The sequence below is a fragment of the Nicotiana tabacum genome, chromosome 3 (assembly GCF_000715075.1).
Source record: "Nicotiana tabacum cultivar K326 chromosome 3, ASM71507v2, whole genome shotgun sequence".
In the NCBI taxonomy this organism is placed as follows: domain Eukaryota; kingdom Viridiplantae; phylum Streptophyta; class Magnoliopsida; order Solanales; family Solanaceae; genus Nicotiana; species Nicotiana tabacum.
This window is the reverse complement of record NC_134082.1, coordinates 167427092-167442947: the sequence shown is the minus strand read 5'-3', so window position 1 is coordinate 167442947 and position 15856 is coordinate 167427092. Positions and strand designations below refer to the sequence as shown.

General features: G+C 34.1%; 2 protein-coding genes across 5 annotated transcripts in view; one reads left to right on the top strand and one right to left on the bottom strand.

Annotated features, from left to right (window-relative positions):
• LOC107805960 (putative methyltransferase At1g29790) overlaps positions 1 to 1376 on the bottom strand; it is a 4113-nt gene extending 2737 nt beyond the window's left edge. For 2 of the 3 annotated variants that reach the window (XR_001652556.2, XR_001652557.2), the window contains exon 1: positions 1 to 1376. This exon is cut by the window's left edge and continues 79 nt beyond it. Coding sequence is in view for 1 of the 3 variants with exons in the window: in XM_016630074.2 (XP_016485560.1) it covers positions 1 to 1056 (1056 nt within the window). In the remaining 2 variants the exon portion in view is untranslated. The other variant, XM_016630074.2, reaches the window with a different exon arrangement.
• A 1283-nt stretch (positions 1377 to 2659) lies between these two features.
• On the top strand, positions 2660 to 12603 carry LOC107805947 (uncharacterized). 2 transcript variants are annotated; one of them, XM_016630057.2, is made up of 7 exons: positions 2660 to 2799; positions 3357 to 3422; positions 3534 to 3583; positions 3688 to 3752; positions 10697 to 10788; positions 12068 to 12139; positions 12232 to 12603. In XM_016630057.2, the coding sequence occupies exons 1-7, from the start codon at positions 2797 to 2799 to the stop codon at positions 12268 to 12270; spliced, it is 387 nt and encodes a 128-aa protein (XP_016485543.1). In that variant the 5' UTR covers positions 2660 to 2796; the 3' UTR covers positions 12271 to 12603. The 2 variants fall into 2 exon arrangements, with proteins under 2 accessions (XP_016485543.1, XP_016485548.1); XM_016630062.2 differs by lacking the exon at positions 2660 to 2799 and adding an exon at positions 2852 to 2932.
• Positions 12604 to 15856: the final 3253 nt, after the last annotated feature.

The window sequence follows — 15856 nt, the reverse complement described above, 5'->3', positions numbered from 1 at the left end:
ATCATTCTTATTTGCTACAGCCCACTTCACCTTCCTGTAGTTCAATTTCCAAATCAGGGGTTGGAAAACCTTCTCAAGATCCGCCTTTTTACTAAAGAAATGGTCCAACCATAAATACCCACCACCCCTCAACACTCTATCAACATCAAAGAACAAGAACTCCATCATTGTTAATGGAATCCACCTATTCACAGCATGGCCACATCTCACAAGATCCACAACCCCATCAAACACAGGCAGCCTCTGCTGCAAAGGCACATGTAATGGCAACAATCCCCTAAGCGCCACAGTCTCACTATAAGGGGCACCCAAATTCATAGTTGTGGTCACAACAGTAACATTTTGCAGCTTCATTTGTGCTGCAAAAGTTCCTGTACCACCACCAATATCAAGTGCCAGCCTAATCACACTTTTTGAGGACTTAGTAAGCTGGAGAAACTGTGGAATTGGGAGATCCAGATCTGATTTATAACCCAAGAATCTTGATCCCTCAACTTTCATATCAAATCCCAAGTTGGGATTTTTCTGGGACAGACAAGTAAAGCTTTTGCAAGTGTAACTGTTCCACAACAAGGCCTTTTCAGGGAGTGTAGAAAATGGGGTTTTAGGAAGTGAAGTGGGAATACTAGAAGGGGTTCTTGAAAAACATCTTCTCCTAGGAAGAGGGTGGCAACCTCTGAGGATAAGGGACTCAGCTACTGAAGAATCTGAGGGGCAAAGACTAAAGGGTGTGTAGTTCATGTACTGGTAAAGCAAATCAGGATGGTCTTTACAAGAAGAAGCTATAGGTGAAAGATGGGTGTAAAGGAGGAGGTCAGAAGGGATGGAGAGTGTAGATTTCTTGGCAGCAGCAGCTGGAGGAGCAGGAGGCTGGAGGCGCGTGAGGTGGTTAATGGTGGCGCGTATGGTTTGAAGCTGGTGAAGAAGGTGGTCAGGAACAGGAGGAGCAACAGGGGGCTTCGATTGGAGATTGGAAGAGAGATGATACAAAGAAAGAATGTTGGTAGCTACCATTGCTACTAACAGAAGCAAGTTTAGACCCATTGTGAACCCCATCTTTTTGCTCCCTGCAAAAATTTTCTTGGCTGCTGATGCACTATAAAGAGTGTACAAAAGCTTAAAAAAGCAGAAAGTTTTGTGCTTTACTACTATTACAACCGACCCAGAGAGGTTAACATTAAATGAAGGATTTGTTTCTAGATCTATGAACAAAGACAGGTTCTCTGGTGTCTGAATTTGCGGGTATTTTTTCTTTTAATAATATGTGAATGTTTTGTTTGATCTGAGATGTGAGTGGGCAGTTGGGATGTAGAGTGTGGACTTGCATTTCTGAGTCAATTTGTTTACTTGGTTTTTTTACTTCTTTTGTGTTTTTGTGTTAGTATTTTACTGTTCATATGGTCTGTGAATCTTAGTGCCTTTATTATAAAATGCTCAAGTGGAGTTCTGAAAGCCACGTGAACATGGGATTCCTTTGATTTCTACTCCACATTATTGTTTGCGCCTTTCCATTTTCGTTTATTGGGACTATTTTTTAGAGCGAACACCTACTGTTTCATCGAGTGATTTTATGGTGTGCGCCAAAAATTGACATTAATTGTGTGAGACCTCTTTTTATCGGAAAAAATTAAAAGATAGCCAGATTTATAAGTGATCATTCAAAAATAAACACAGTTTCAAAAGTAATCGAAATTTAGTCGCTTTTCATATAAAGATAAATTTGAACGAAAACACTGTTCAAGATCCGGAAAAATACTCTAGTATCCAGTATAATATACTGAAAACTCTAGTATATTATACCGGAGTTTCAGTATATTATAGTGTAACTTTTCGCGAGTTGGAGTTCCTGCATAATATACTGGAAGTTCATACACATGTGCACCGATCTCCAGTATATTATGCTGGAACTTTCTGTGTTGCAGCAAAATAGTGGTTATTTTTCAATGACTTTGCAAATGCTGGCTATTTTTGAATAAACTAGCTAGCCTGTGTTATTTTAACTTTTTTATCTCACACATTTGTGGACGTATATCATATATATTTGGGTCCACAAAATTCTGAATCCACAAAGTTGTGAGACAAAAATGAAGCCTCACGCAACTAGTATATGAGGCACAAAATAAAAATTTTCCTGTTTCATGTAACTTTGTTAGGGATCATCTGGTGTCAAACCAAATTATACATGAGCTATAATCCCAAAAGGATGATACAGTGAAGAATAATCATTAAATTATTTCATATATAGTTTAACTTCTATAGATTGATAATATAAAAAGTTTTAATACATAGTACAATTTTTTTTTAAATAATTCAATTTAAATTGAATCGATAACTTTAAAAACAAGACAAGTAACGTGTTATACGAAATTCAGTTTCATTGATAATAGACAAAATACAAGTACAAAAAGTTAAATTTATTGCTAATTCTTTGTTTTTTTTTCTTGAATTTTTTTAAGCACAATATTTTAGTAATCAAATTCAATTTGAGTTCTAATTAAACAACTACGTTAGTATATCATTCAATCTCATTTGATTTCAGATATCAATTTAAGCTATTAGTTTTTATTTTTCGTTAATAAATTACAGTTTATTATGAATTAAGTTTTTATTAAAAGCATTAGTATGAGTGAAAGAAAAATTTAAAGATTGAGCGAAAGAAAAATAATTTGGTTCGGTTGGGTACAGCTTGGTTGCCCTACTGTTATAAACGAACCGGATACGCATATATGTGTCCCTCTTCTTCTCTTCCAATATTCCTGCAATTCACATTCGCTTGCTCAAATTCATTACTAAAAGATGGTAATCTCACATACCCCTGCTTGTTTCTCTACGTTTTCTTCATGCTCTAAACACAATTTCGGATGAATGAATATTAGCGTTTTAATCTCGAAGACTATTTATTCTGCCTAGGGCTCTCGCAGATCCAAAAATGGTTACTTCTCTTTGTTTCTCTTTCTGGGTTTATGTCAAATCCTGGTTTCTCTTCTATATTAAGTTATGAATTTTCTGGTATTTAATTGAATTTTGATGACTTTTTACCTTTTCTTTGCCATCTGAAATTTGCTAATTTTATCTGGACAAAGGGAATAAGGGACAGTTAGAGCTGCGGTTGTATGAATCTCGGTGGAAACAGTGCCTTAGTGTATTTTGGGAGTAAAGTTGGGGAAAAGATTGCATTTTTCTTTGGAATTTTTCCTTTTTCGGTTTTGGCTATAATGCATTAAGGAATTTGTTTATTGACTTTAAAATTAGTTTACCAATTCTAGTGAAACTTATTTTAGTTGGACTATTGTTGGAATCAGTGGTTAATTTTGAAGCTTGAAAATGTCTGATCTTCTTTGTTGCAATTTTTGTAGGCTGACCCAGAATTAGAAGCTATCAGGCAAAGGAGAATGCAGGAGCTCATGGCTCAACAGAGCATGGTAAATAATAGTCTCTTTGTATCTATGCTTTCTGTTATTTGGGTTTGAGCCATACCTTGTCAAGATTTGAACCTTACAATATCTTCACTAACTGTAAACTTGGGCAAATAGGGAAGTCAGCAAAACCCTGACCAGCAGAAAGCCCAGGATGAAGCTAAAAGGTTCATTTTTTGTAGCTGGTTTCTTTAATATGTGGTTCATTGTTAGTATTATATTAGCTTTTGCTTTCAATGTTTGATATCAACTATAGAAGCGATTGATGTAGGGAGGCTGATGAGCGAAGGCAAATGATGCTTACTCAGATTCTGACTTCTGAAGCAAGGGCTAGAGGTAGGTGCATTTTACGAATTCTTCTCCAAATTTGATGACTTAGCCTTTATGAATTAAGTTCTCCATTTTTTTGGGTGTAATTTTGTGTTTATATTCAAATTTGTGTACATTGGTTCTTAATATGTTGGATAGAGTATCTAGTTTGTCAAAACTAAGTTTCATCGCTTTGGAATCCTAAATTTGTTACATGGTAGGAGTTTATACTTCAGAAGCATCTTAAAATCTTTGAAGGTAATTACACTATTTTTGTTATGAAATATAGCTCAAAGTAACAATATAGAACAAGGAAAAACAAGTTAAGAGATAAGATACATGGGAGAGATTCTTATTTCTTCTTCAATTGTGTTATTTTTTTTATCTATTACAATGCCTTTATATAGGCATGAAAAGTGAAGAATCACTATTGTAAAATAGTGAGTGGAATGGCCACAATTGAGAGAAATGACCACTATTGAGTGGAATGATCACTATACAAATATGTCATTGAATATGTCACTAAGCATTTGAGAGGAAGATCATGGATCATGGGGGAGGTTATGGAGATAATGGAGAAAGTAGACATCCACTATAATTTAATTTTTCTTATAACACTCCCCCTTGGATGTCCATAAGATAATGTGCCTCGTTAAAACATTATTAGAAAAAAAACCTTATAAAAAAAATCCTAGTGAAGGAAAAAGAGTACACATGTTTAGAAATACGCCTTTTGGTTGCCTCATTAAAAACCTTGCAAGGAAAACCCAGTGGGACAAAACCTTGTAAGGAAAAAAGAGTATACCGCGTATTAACTCCCCCTGATGAGAGCATCAATGCACATCATTGAGCCTTCACATCCCAATCTTGTACACTAGTTTCTTGAAGGTTGACGTCGGTAGAGATTTGGTGAACAAATCAGCCATATTATCACTTGAACAGATCTGTTGCACATTGATATCACCATTCTTTTGAAGGTCATGTGTGAAAAATAACTTTGGTGAAATGTGCTCTGTCCTATCTCCTTTTTATGAATCAAGCTATGCATGCTGCATTGTCTTCATACAAAATCGTGAGTAGTTTGTCACACTTCAAACCACATTTGTCTCGAATAAGACGTATTATAGACCTCAACCATACACATTCTTGACTTGCTTAATGAGTAGCAATTATTTTAGCATGATTAGATGAAGTAGCCACGATTGATTGCTTAGTCGATCGCCAAGATATGACAGTTCCTCCACATGTAAACACAGCATGCTTGAGATCGAGCCTTGTGTGGGTCAGAAAAATATCCAACATCGGCATAACCAACAAGATCGGGACCGCAATCATTGCTAAAATAAGCCCATATCGGTAGTCATTTTTAGATACCGCAATATGTGTTTGATTCCAATGTCTCCTTATAGGAGCAGAGCTATATCTTGCTAAGACATTAACTGAAAAAGTTATGTCAGGCCTTAAAGTGTTAGCAAGATACATTAGTGCACCAATTGTACTAAGATATGGTACTTCAGGACCAAGAAGCTCTTTATTCTTTTCTTGAGGTCGGAACGGGTCCTTATTCACATCAAGTGATCGAACAATCATCGGAGTACTTAATGGATGTGCTCTATCATGTAAAACCGTTTCAATACCTTTTCTATGTAGGCAGATTGATAAACAAAAGTCCTATTTGCCAAATGTTTAATTTGCAAACCAAGACATAATTTTGTCTTTCCGAGATTTTTCATCTCGAATTCCTTCTTTAAATAATCAATTGCCTTTTGGAGTTCTGTAGGAGTTCCAATAAGGTTTGTGTCATCAACATATACTGCAAGTACAACAAACTCTGATGTTGTTTTCTTTATAGAAACACATGGATATAACCTTCCTTTAACAAATACTCACTAAGGCGGTTATACCACATTCTTCCTGATTGCTTTAGACCATACAAAGATCTTTGCAATTTGATTGAAAACATTATCCGGGACTTTGAATTATGTGCGTCAGGCATTTTAATCCCTCGGGAATTTTCATGTATATCTCATTATCAAGTGAGCTGTAAAGGTAGGCTGTAACCACATCTATTAAATGCATGTCAAACTTTTTATGGCAGCAAAACTAATGAGATAACGGAATGTTATAGCATCCATAACAGGAGATTACGAACCCGTTTGGATTGGCTTAAAAAAATGGCTTTTAAGCACGTGCTTAAAAGCAACTTTTAAGTGTTGGAGCTTATTTTATAAATAAACAGTTACCCGTTTGGATAAAAGTGCTGAAGCTTAAAAAAAGCTGTTGAAGTGTTTGGCAAACAAGTGCGGGTAAGCACTTTTTCCTATTAAAGAGACAAAAATATCCTTAAAGCTGTTAACATTATAAAGGAGCTGATTACTACAATATATTTAATTATGAATTAATGCAAATAAAAAATAATTTATATTTTAACTTAATTTCAATTTAATTGATTACTTTAGATAATTTTTATAAATATAATTCTTGAATGCTCATTTTTCACCACTTTCAATCAAGTAAACTTTCATAAAATCTCAACCTATTTAAAATACCAAGTCGCTAAAGTTCAAACTCTCCATTTAACTGAAATGGAAACATAAAGTTAACTAACTGGGTAGGAATCATGAAATGTAGCTACTAATCTGATGTTGTTAATCCTCAAAACCATAACTGAAGCACTCATGCAAGACAAGTAGCTAAGTTTTCATCAACTTCTTTTGTCAACCAGTGGTATATATAAATAACAAAAACAAAAAAGAGAGAAGACGAGAGGAAATATAATTAGTATTTCTGAAGACGTTAAAGTAGTATATGAAACAGAAAAGCTTTAATTAGTATTTCAAAATGAAGATGTAGCAGAGATGAAGAGGATTTGAGGAACGACAGTCTTCAAAGTGAAGGAAATAGGAGAAGTACAATGTTTTAGTAGGTTTTATTTGACCGAGGATAATTTTGGTATTATAAAAACTTATTAGGGACAAGAGAGTAATTTTATTGGTCAAACTAAAATGGCTTTTAAGCCAAAATGAAAAAGTTGGGGTCATCCAACTTGTTGCTTTTGGCTTTTTTTAAGCATTTTTTAAGCAGTTTTTTTGTTTGCCAAACACTCCAAAAATTTAAAAAGTGCTTAAAAGCTAGTTTGACCAGCTTTTAAGCCCATCCAAACACTCTCTACGTCTCTTCATAATCGGCACCGGGCTTTTGTGAAAATCCTTGTGCAACAAGGCGTGCCTTATATCTTTGTACCTCATATTTCTCATTCCTTTTACGTACAAAGACCCATTTATAGCCAACAGGCTTAACACCATTAGGTGTTTTGACTACAAACCTAAAAACTTCACGTTTCACAAGTGAATCCAACTCAGATTGGATTGCTTCTTGCCATTTTGGCCAATCACGTCTTTGTCAGCATTCTCCAACAGATTGAGGTCCAAGATCCTCATTATCTTGCATAATGCTAGATGCAACATTGTATGCAAAGACATAATCCACCACTATATTCAATCGGTTCAAATCTGTCTCAATATCGATTGGGTTTATTGATAGTTCCTTATTTTCTTGAGTCTCAGGCTCATTGATTTCCTCATGAATCTCGGGATTGGTTAAATCATGGGTTTCTTTATAAGACTCATTCGTAGTGTCATTTTGATCATTATCTATGCCATGCTTTAGGCGTGCTTTAGGCGTGCTTTTGACTAGTCTGCCATGCTTTAGGCGTGCTTTTGATTCATTAGCTATGACACTAGAAGATTGTCCAACAGGAACATCAATACGGATTGGAACATTCTCTGTAAGGATATGTGATTTCGTTTTCCTTTTCAGATCTATAAATGCATCTGGCATTTGATTTGCTATTTTCTGCAAATGGATAATCTTTTGCACCTCTTTTTTACAAATAGAGGCACGTGGATCAAGATGAGATAATGATGGATTTTTTCACAAAATTTCCCATTTGGTTTCACCCATTTCTCCCCCTAATTTTGGAAAAAATGACTCATTAGCTTATAACAATGGCCACTATTGGAAAAAATGGCCACTATTTAGTCGAATGACCACTATTGAGAGAAATGGCCACTATTGAGTAGAATGGTCACTACATAAATATGTCATTAAGCATTTGAGAGGAAGATCATGGGGGAGATAATGGAGAAGAGTAGACATCCGCCATAATTTAATTTTTCTTATAACAATTTTAATAATAAAGCATCTTTTTTTTTTTTTTTTAGATGTAGAATCTGACTTTCAATTCAGATGCAGCGTATATTGCTTAAACATTTTTGACCTTGTAACTAGAACATATATGATGCAACAGAGCGCCATATATTGTTTCTTAGTTTCCATGTGAATATGATTCGACGGTTTCTAAGGTGCGGCTTGAGGCTTGCCTCAATGCAAGGCATCATAAAATTGTCCTGGGGGATAGGGGAAATTGAGAGTTAGTCCAGATTTTGCGGAAAACCAAATTGTCCCAATTTTCCTTTTCACTTTCCTATACAATAAGCAGCTTTTGACTTTACGGATTAGCAATAAAGAATGTATGTTGTGGTGTTTCCTGAGGGAAAAGTGTATTTTTGATTTTGAAGAATGCTTAGAGAAAAAGCTGTATTATGATGACTAAAAATCAGTCTGGTGTTACTTTTTTGTGGTATATGCCATATAGTAAACTTTTCATTTTCACGTAAGGTATTATTCTGTGCTGACCTAAGCAGTGTTTTTAAAGCAAAAGAGCAAAAATATCCGTGAGGCTTGAATCGAAACGTGAGAATTGAAACCTGACATATAAATTTAGTACTTTAATAATCAAATCACAATTAAATTAATTAATTTCAGCATCCAATATTCAGTAATGTCGATATTGATCCAACTACTCAAAGTTGAGATTAAAATAATTGACCCGTTTTCGATGGGATCACTAGTTTGAAGCGCATGCCTTCACCCATGAAGTGATGACTCCTCACTTTCCATCGCTTAATCGCTTTAAGCGACACAAGCGATGGCTTTTGATAACTATGTGGCCTAAGTGAAAGTGGAATTCAATTTGGTGCTGGAGGAATATTTGATTAAGTCTAATATCAATTCTCCATGCTCTATTTATCTGCAAGCAAGTATATTGGGTTTTGCAAGTTCATTTTGTCAAGTTGAAAATTGAAACTATAATCCAAGCTATGTCGGGGCTTAACAAGTAAGAGAATTTCGCTTATGGCAATATAATCAGAGTATGGATCAATGCACCTAAGTATGTGGCCAAGTGATAAAGTGGGTTGAGAACCATGAGGTCTCAAGTTCAAATTTCAGCGGAGGCGAAAACGATAGGTGATTTCTTTCCTCTGTCCAAGCCTTGGTGGATAGTAGGGGTGTTCATAAAAACCCGAAAAATCGAACCAAACCAAAAACCGAACCAAATCGACCAAAAAAATCGGTACTTTTTAGGTTTGGTTTGGTTTGGTTTTGGTTTTGAATTTTAAAAGCTGATCAAATTTGGTTTGATTTTGGTTTTAATCAAAAAATAACCGGAAAAAATCGAACAAAACGATAAAAGTAGCTATTTTAATTTATTATTACTCCTATATATATGTATATTTTTATATAATTTTTTTAAAATTTTATTGTACATATTAGTTGTTTATATTTTTAGTTTAGTTCTTTGCTATTATAATAGTCTAATTTTTTTGCATTTGTATTCTAGATTGATTGGTAGTTTTATTTTAATCAAAAAATAACCGAAAAAATCGATCCAAACGATAAAAGTAGCTATTTTAATTTATTATTACACCTATATATATGTATATTTTATATAATTTTTTTAAAATTTTATGGTACATATTAGTTGTTTATATTTTCAGTTTAGTTCTTTGCTATTATAATAATCTAATTTTTGCATTTATATTCTAGATTGATTGGTAGTTTTATTTTACTAAGTACAAGAATTTATTTCATGTTAAATATAATCTGATTTTTAATTGAATACTTAAATTATTTCACTATTTGATTCAATTATCATCAATATATCTAGGTAAATGATGGATTTCTCAAAGAACAATTGGTTTGATAGTGTTATATTCAAAATGTAGTCGCCGGAATATGTGTTGGGTAGTGTATGTCTCATATTTAAGAGGAAAAAACCGATAGATAAATAACCGAAAAAACCGAATCGATAAAAAACCGACTTAATTGGTTTAGTTTGGTTCCAATATTTGAAGAACCGACTTACTTGGTTTGGTTTTTTTTTTAGTGAAAAACCGACTCAAACCGAACCATGAACACCCCTAGCGGATAGAGCTAATTGGTACTTGTGCTGGTAGGAGGTAACGGGTACCCGTTAGAATTAGTTGAGGTGCGTGCAAGCTGGCCTTGTCACAACGGTTATCAAAAAAAGAAAAGAAAAGTAGAGAGTATGGATCAATATCTAGATTTCTTGTATCTGCTGGGAGGGAACATGTAGCTTAGTTTGATTGAGTTTGATTAGTCATGTACTATTTATGATCTTGGTACTTTGTTAATAAAACTTTACCTTATAAAAAAGTGTCGGTCATCCTCTACATATTAAGAGCTCCTTCATCATCAGTGATGCATATTTGTTACCTCGAAGTGCCCCTTCTAAGAGAAAACTAATGGATATGCTTACATCCTTTCTTATCTAATGATCTAGTGTAATAGTTCTTGGCCAAAGAAATTAGTTATTCGCCCTTATTCTGTTAAGTAGGTGTTCTATATAGTTGATTAGTTGCTCTAATTGGCAAGGCATTATGACTAGAAAAGTTGGTGGGTCTTTGCTCTTTCATTTTCAAGTACTTGCTTTAACAAACAATGAAGCAGGTCTACCTTTTCAAGTCCTGTTAATGTTTCATGTCTATTTTGTTGTTCTTTGACAATTTACCTAATTCCATTGATTTTATTACGAGTTACTGGTTCCCTATGTTCTTCTTACTCTTATCATATAACCTGTGGCCTGAATTTCATTTTTGTATGAGCAGTTGCTCGAATTGCTCTTGTGAAGCCTGATAAGGCCAGAGGAGTGGAAGATGTTATACTCAGAGCTGCTCAGTATGGGCAGATCACAGAAAAGGTAAGTTTTGTTTTTCTTTACTTCTTTGGCAAAATACATAGATAGCCCCTCAAACTTGTCAAAAACTTTTGTTTAGACACCTCAAGTCAGGCCCATGACCCCTTGGCCACTAGACGTGCGTAAAATGTGCCTAATAGACACGTTTTTGCTGAATATGGCAGCTCGTGTATTTCTCACTCGTTTTGAGTGCGGTTTGCTTGAAAATATGAATTTTTTATCTGGAAAAGTTGAATTTCCGGTTACTACATGTGTTTTCAGCCAGTTTTAGCTCATTGTCTTCTTATTTTTCTTCCTGCAAACCCATACCAGATTCAAACCTCAAAAATCTCCTCTTCCTTATTCAAACTCATACAAGATTTAAACCCCAAAATGTAGAACTCCAAATCGGAGGAGAGCAACATGGGTTGAATTTTACTCACTATCATCTTTATTCTAAACTTTCATCTTCTAAAACACCATGGCTTTCATTCTCTCAGTTTTCCCCCTCAACATGCCAGCTACCACCACGTACCTTACTCTCTTTCCACTTGCACAAACACACTACATGGCTCTCTGTAAGATATCACACACCAGTAGGCACACACACTCACTTGAATCATCCACAACACTAGACCTACCTTTTTCATCTCAAGGATAATCACCAGATGATTCATCTGGTCTCACAGTCACCACACATACAAGGAATTACCTCACATCCTCCACCACCTGCGTAAGGTAAAACCACTTGAAATCTTTCCTAGCCTAAGAAACATAGTTAGTTACTGTAGCTGGTAACCTTCTCAAATTTTAAGAATCCTTAGTGAAGTAAGAGCTATATGTTGACGGGTATGAGTACCCAGGATCTGGAATCATAAAACTGATGTGCCCCATCTAACCCATTCTTCACGGAGAACAAATTCACTCCCTCACGAACATTCTTCACATTAGAATACCTTCGCTTCATTTTCCCAAGGGTGAAAAAGAAGCAGCTTAGTTACGTGTATTTTCTTAACTTTTTTTTAACAGACGCATGTCTCTTTTTTATTGGTTTACAGCTTAATACTACAAATGTTTTGTTTATTTGACTTGCTGATCTTAAAGGGCTTAATAGGCACATATCTGACTACATAAGGTGTTCAATAGATCATGACCTCTGTTGAAGTCTTAAAAGGAAATTCTTTAACAAGCTGATGGGCTGTTTGTGTATTCCACCTACTTCTTTTCTTTAACCTTTTCCTTTTATCTGGTTATTGTATGGTTGCCCTTACTGCTTTGCTTGGAATGATTTTACTTTTTGTAGGTTTCTGAGGAGAAACTTATACAATTACTTGAACAAATTAACACCCAAACTACAAAGCAAACGAAAGTAACAGTAAGTCGCTCTTCTGCTCTGATTTTTGATCCTTTTCCATTCATAAAGCAGAACCTGAATCTTCTTGCGTATTTGTTCTGTCCCCTTCCCAGATCCAGAGGCGCCGGAATGTTCTTGAGGACGACGATTAGAGTGCTACAAGATATGGCAGGCTTGATTATATAGTGCTGTATTTGTAGTTTATATGAGACATGATTGCGGTTTGCACTTTGCAATGTACACTCACAAAGTTTATCAACCTCTTGGCTATTTTAGTATTGTGTTGATATGATTGAGTCCTGTTTTCCAGGTTGAGATTGCTTCTCGTGTAATAGTTGTCAAGAGAGAAATAGAATGGGCTTAGAGCCCGTTTGGGTTAGCTTATTAAAAGTTTGTTAATGACATCAAGTGCTAAAATGAGTAGCTGCATATTTGAATGGAAGTGATGTAGCGGATAATAAGCAGACTTGGCGTTTTTAGTTGGGCATCACCTCACCTTTCACCCCCGAGTACTCTCTCCAATCATGAGGGCCGTTTGGCCAAAACCCCACCTAGTATCTCCAGATTCATTTTTCTTCAGAAGTCCTTCATTTTAAATAAACAATTATGCTTCAACTTTATGCAATTTAGGGTCGACTTTATGAGTTCTTATGATTATTTGTATTGCGCTATTTAAGCATTTCATTTTCGATTATAAATATGCAAGGGTATCTATCACATCTGTTACATGAACTAAACCAGAATTACAGTACAGTATTTCATTAGATAATAATATATTTGGTGTACTCAACCCTCGGACCAAAGAAACATGAAATTCTTAAAATTGCCTTCGCCTCAACACAGATGAATATTTTTATTTTTATTATTTTTAAAATACCTCTTACTAGAGGTGCTTTATCTCATCCAGAATTCAAGCGAGGGCAGCAATCAAAATTGAGAATTTTAAAATAAAAAATTGATACCTTACACAAGTTTTGATCTAAAAGAGTGGATGATATTTTGTGGACCTAGGGATAATGCAAGGCGTTGTCAATATTGACAGAGCTGCTCCGATTTCGTTTTGTTTTTCTTCTTAATTTGGTAATTGCTTTTGTCTTTTAAGTTGTACCCATCAAAAGGTTGACGTTTTCCCAGACTATAATTATCCTTTGTTTGGTCCCGAGAAACTTACAAAATGGAGAGTACAAATATAGTAAAGTAATTCATCTGTCTTACTTTACATTAGTTTGTGAGAAACTAATTTGATAGAAATCACATCAAAAAATTTGAGTCATTAAAGGAATTTGAATTATTATACATAACTGTTTTTATGTTTGGTTATAAGGGATTTATATTCGAGTCTTTCTCATATGATTTATACGCCTGAGGATGATTGTTACAATATTAGGAAATTAAAGGGTGTTCCCAATGGAGTTTGTTTTATTCAGTCAACTATTAGCAGTCGTTTGGTAAGATGCATTAGAGAAAATAATGTATGCATTAGCTTTTGGTATTACTAATCCCTTGTTTGGTACACTTTTTCAACCTATATACTACTAATGCAAGCATTAATTGTACAACATATTTGGTATTATCCTATGTATTACTAATACATAGCAATACCAAGGCTATTAATGCATGCATTAACATTGATAAAGACAAAATTATCCTTAAAGCTAAAGAATATGGAGCCATTTTTGTAAACAACTAATTTTCTTAAAAATTATACAATGTATTTTAATTTCTAATATACCACACCAAATAATGGATAAAAAATAATCTTTGCATAACTAATACTTAAGCATACATTACTAATCCACTTTTTTCTGGAAGACTCTGTTTGTGTTACTGATCGTAATAGTTGACTAATTATCATTTGCTATCAGACAAGTACTGTTTTAATTAATTTAATCATTGGATGTAATTGGCGAGAGGTAAGGATAATTTGCAGAAGTGTCATTTTCAGGAAACGGTGGCTTAGCAAAAAATGATTTTGAAACGTTTTTGGTTCACTACTTGTACTTGGACATGGGAATAGGCTGGAAACCGTGTCTTCACACTGTTTTGTTTTCAGCTCTCAGTTTATGTTTATGTTTATGGGCCAATAGTTCTTTGAATTTAACAAATTAAAAATGACTTTTAATATATTTCAAAAGTATCGTCCGAATTTTTAAACTTTAGAAATTTATATGGATGTTTTGAAGATCTTACAATATGAATGTCATGTAACTTGAGATGTGATATTAATAGTCTCTTTGACCAAGCTGGAAAAATTAACTTATTTTGATAAAATACCTTTTTCAAAAGTACTTTTGGTGAAAATAGTTTGTGTGTAAGCAGCAATTAGTGTTTGACTAAGCTTTTAAAAAGTATTTCTAAGTGTATTTTTCTCAAAAGTATTTTTCGAAAAAGTGTTTATGTGAAGAAGCTATTTTTTCTGTTTCTCTTCAAAAGTATTTTTTTTTCCTCTAAAAGTTTGGCCAAACACTTTAACTTTGAAGGAAAAGTATTTTTTTTTTTTCGGCTTGAAGAAGCTTGACCAAACAAGTTATAAATTGATAGCTGAACAATATTTAATTGAAGTTGAAATCGTAAGCCTAAATTTCGACGTTATTCTAAATTTTCTGCCATCTAGGACAAAGGAGAAATTGGAGGCCAGGTACTCATTTCTTCCATCATTTATCATTATTGACATGTTTGGAAATCTTGGTGCCTTCCGTGTTTTTTTGTACCCCTAATCTTAGGTTACTACTTGCTGTTGTCTTGTATTTTGGTTTATTATTTTTTGCTAGTTTCCTATTTTTACTTTGGTTGTAATCGATTTGCTTGTTATTGCCTCTCTCCTCTCTTCTTCTTGAGGCGGGGGTCTTCCGGAAACAACCTCTTTGCCTTTTTAAATGTAGAAGTAAGGTCAGCGTATACTTTACCCTTTTCAGACCCCACTTGTGAGACTAAATTGGTACGTTGTTGTTGACATGTTTGGAAATCAAGGGAATTATTTGAACACATTTTACAGAAATGCCAATTAGTACTTCCTCTATCTCAATTAATATGAAAGGGCTCGGAGTACAGTCGGATCAAATTATTTAATTTTATTATTATGAGTTCAAAAGTAGATTCTTTATGTTTTTAAAACAAAATTTATATTTAAAAATTACTATATGAAAAGCACTATAAATCTATATAGTTAATAAATAAAATATTTAAAAAGAATTGCAAAAATTATAGACAATGAAAAAGCTATATTTAATTCCACAAATAGTAACACCATCATATAAAATATCAAACACATCACCATGAATGGGTATTTATACAGACATAAGGGACATTATCGATATGTAGTCAATTGCAATATTCAGCATAGAATACATTTGACGTATGTGTTTTGGTAATGTAAGATAGTTGCCAGTTCTTTAAAAAAAGTCATAGCCAATTATGTTACTTTAATATGCAAAACACATTATTATTATTATTATTATATTTAATTATGTATTATTAATTAGTCTATTTTTGCACCCTTTAAGTCAAAATTATTCTGTTGACAGCTAAACTATGTCAGTGGCATCTTATTTAAATAATGAGAACCCCCAGATTGTCCTAAATGTTTCACCTAAACATTAATTAGGAGTTTATTCCATGTGGCTCAATCATATAGCTTCAACTTTATTGGAACAGCTCAACCATGGACAAGTCCTGGTTCATCTAGTATTCCTACAGGTAAAGGATAATCCAGATAATTTGGTCCTTTTATTTGATTGT

Excerpts from the sequence above, each read along its gene's own strand:
- LOC107805947 (XM_016630057.2), top strand. Across the intron at positions 3,423-3,533 it reads TCATGGCTCAACAGAGCATG|GGAAGTCAGCAAAACCCTGA; the intron begins GTAAATAATAGT and ends TTGGGCAAATAG. Across the intron at positions 3,753-10,696 it reads TTCTGAAGCAAGGGCTAGAG|TTGCTCGAATTGCTCTTGTG; the intron begins GTAGGTGCATTT and ends TTGTATGAGCAG.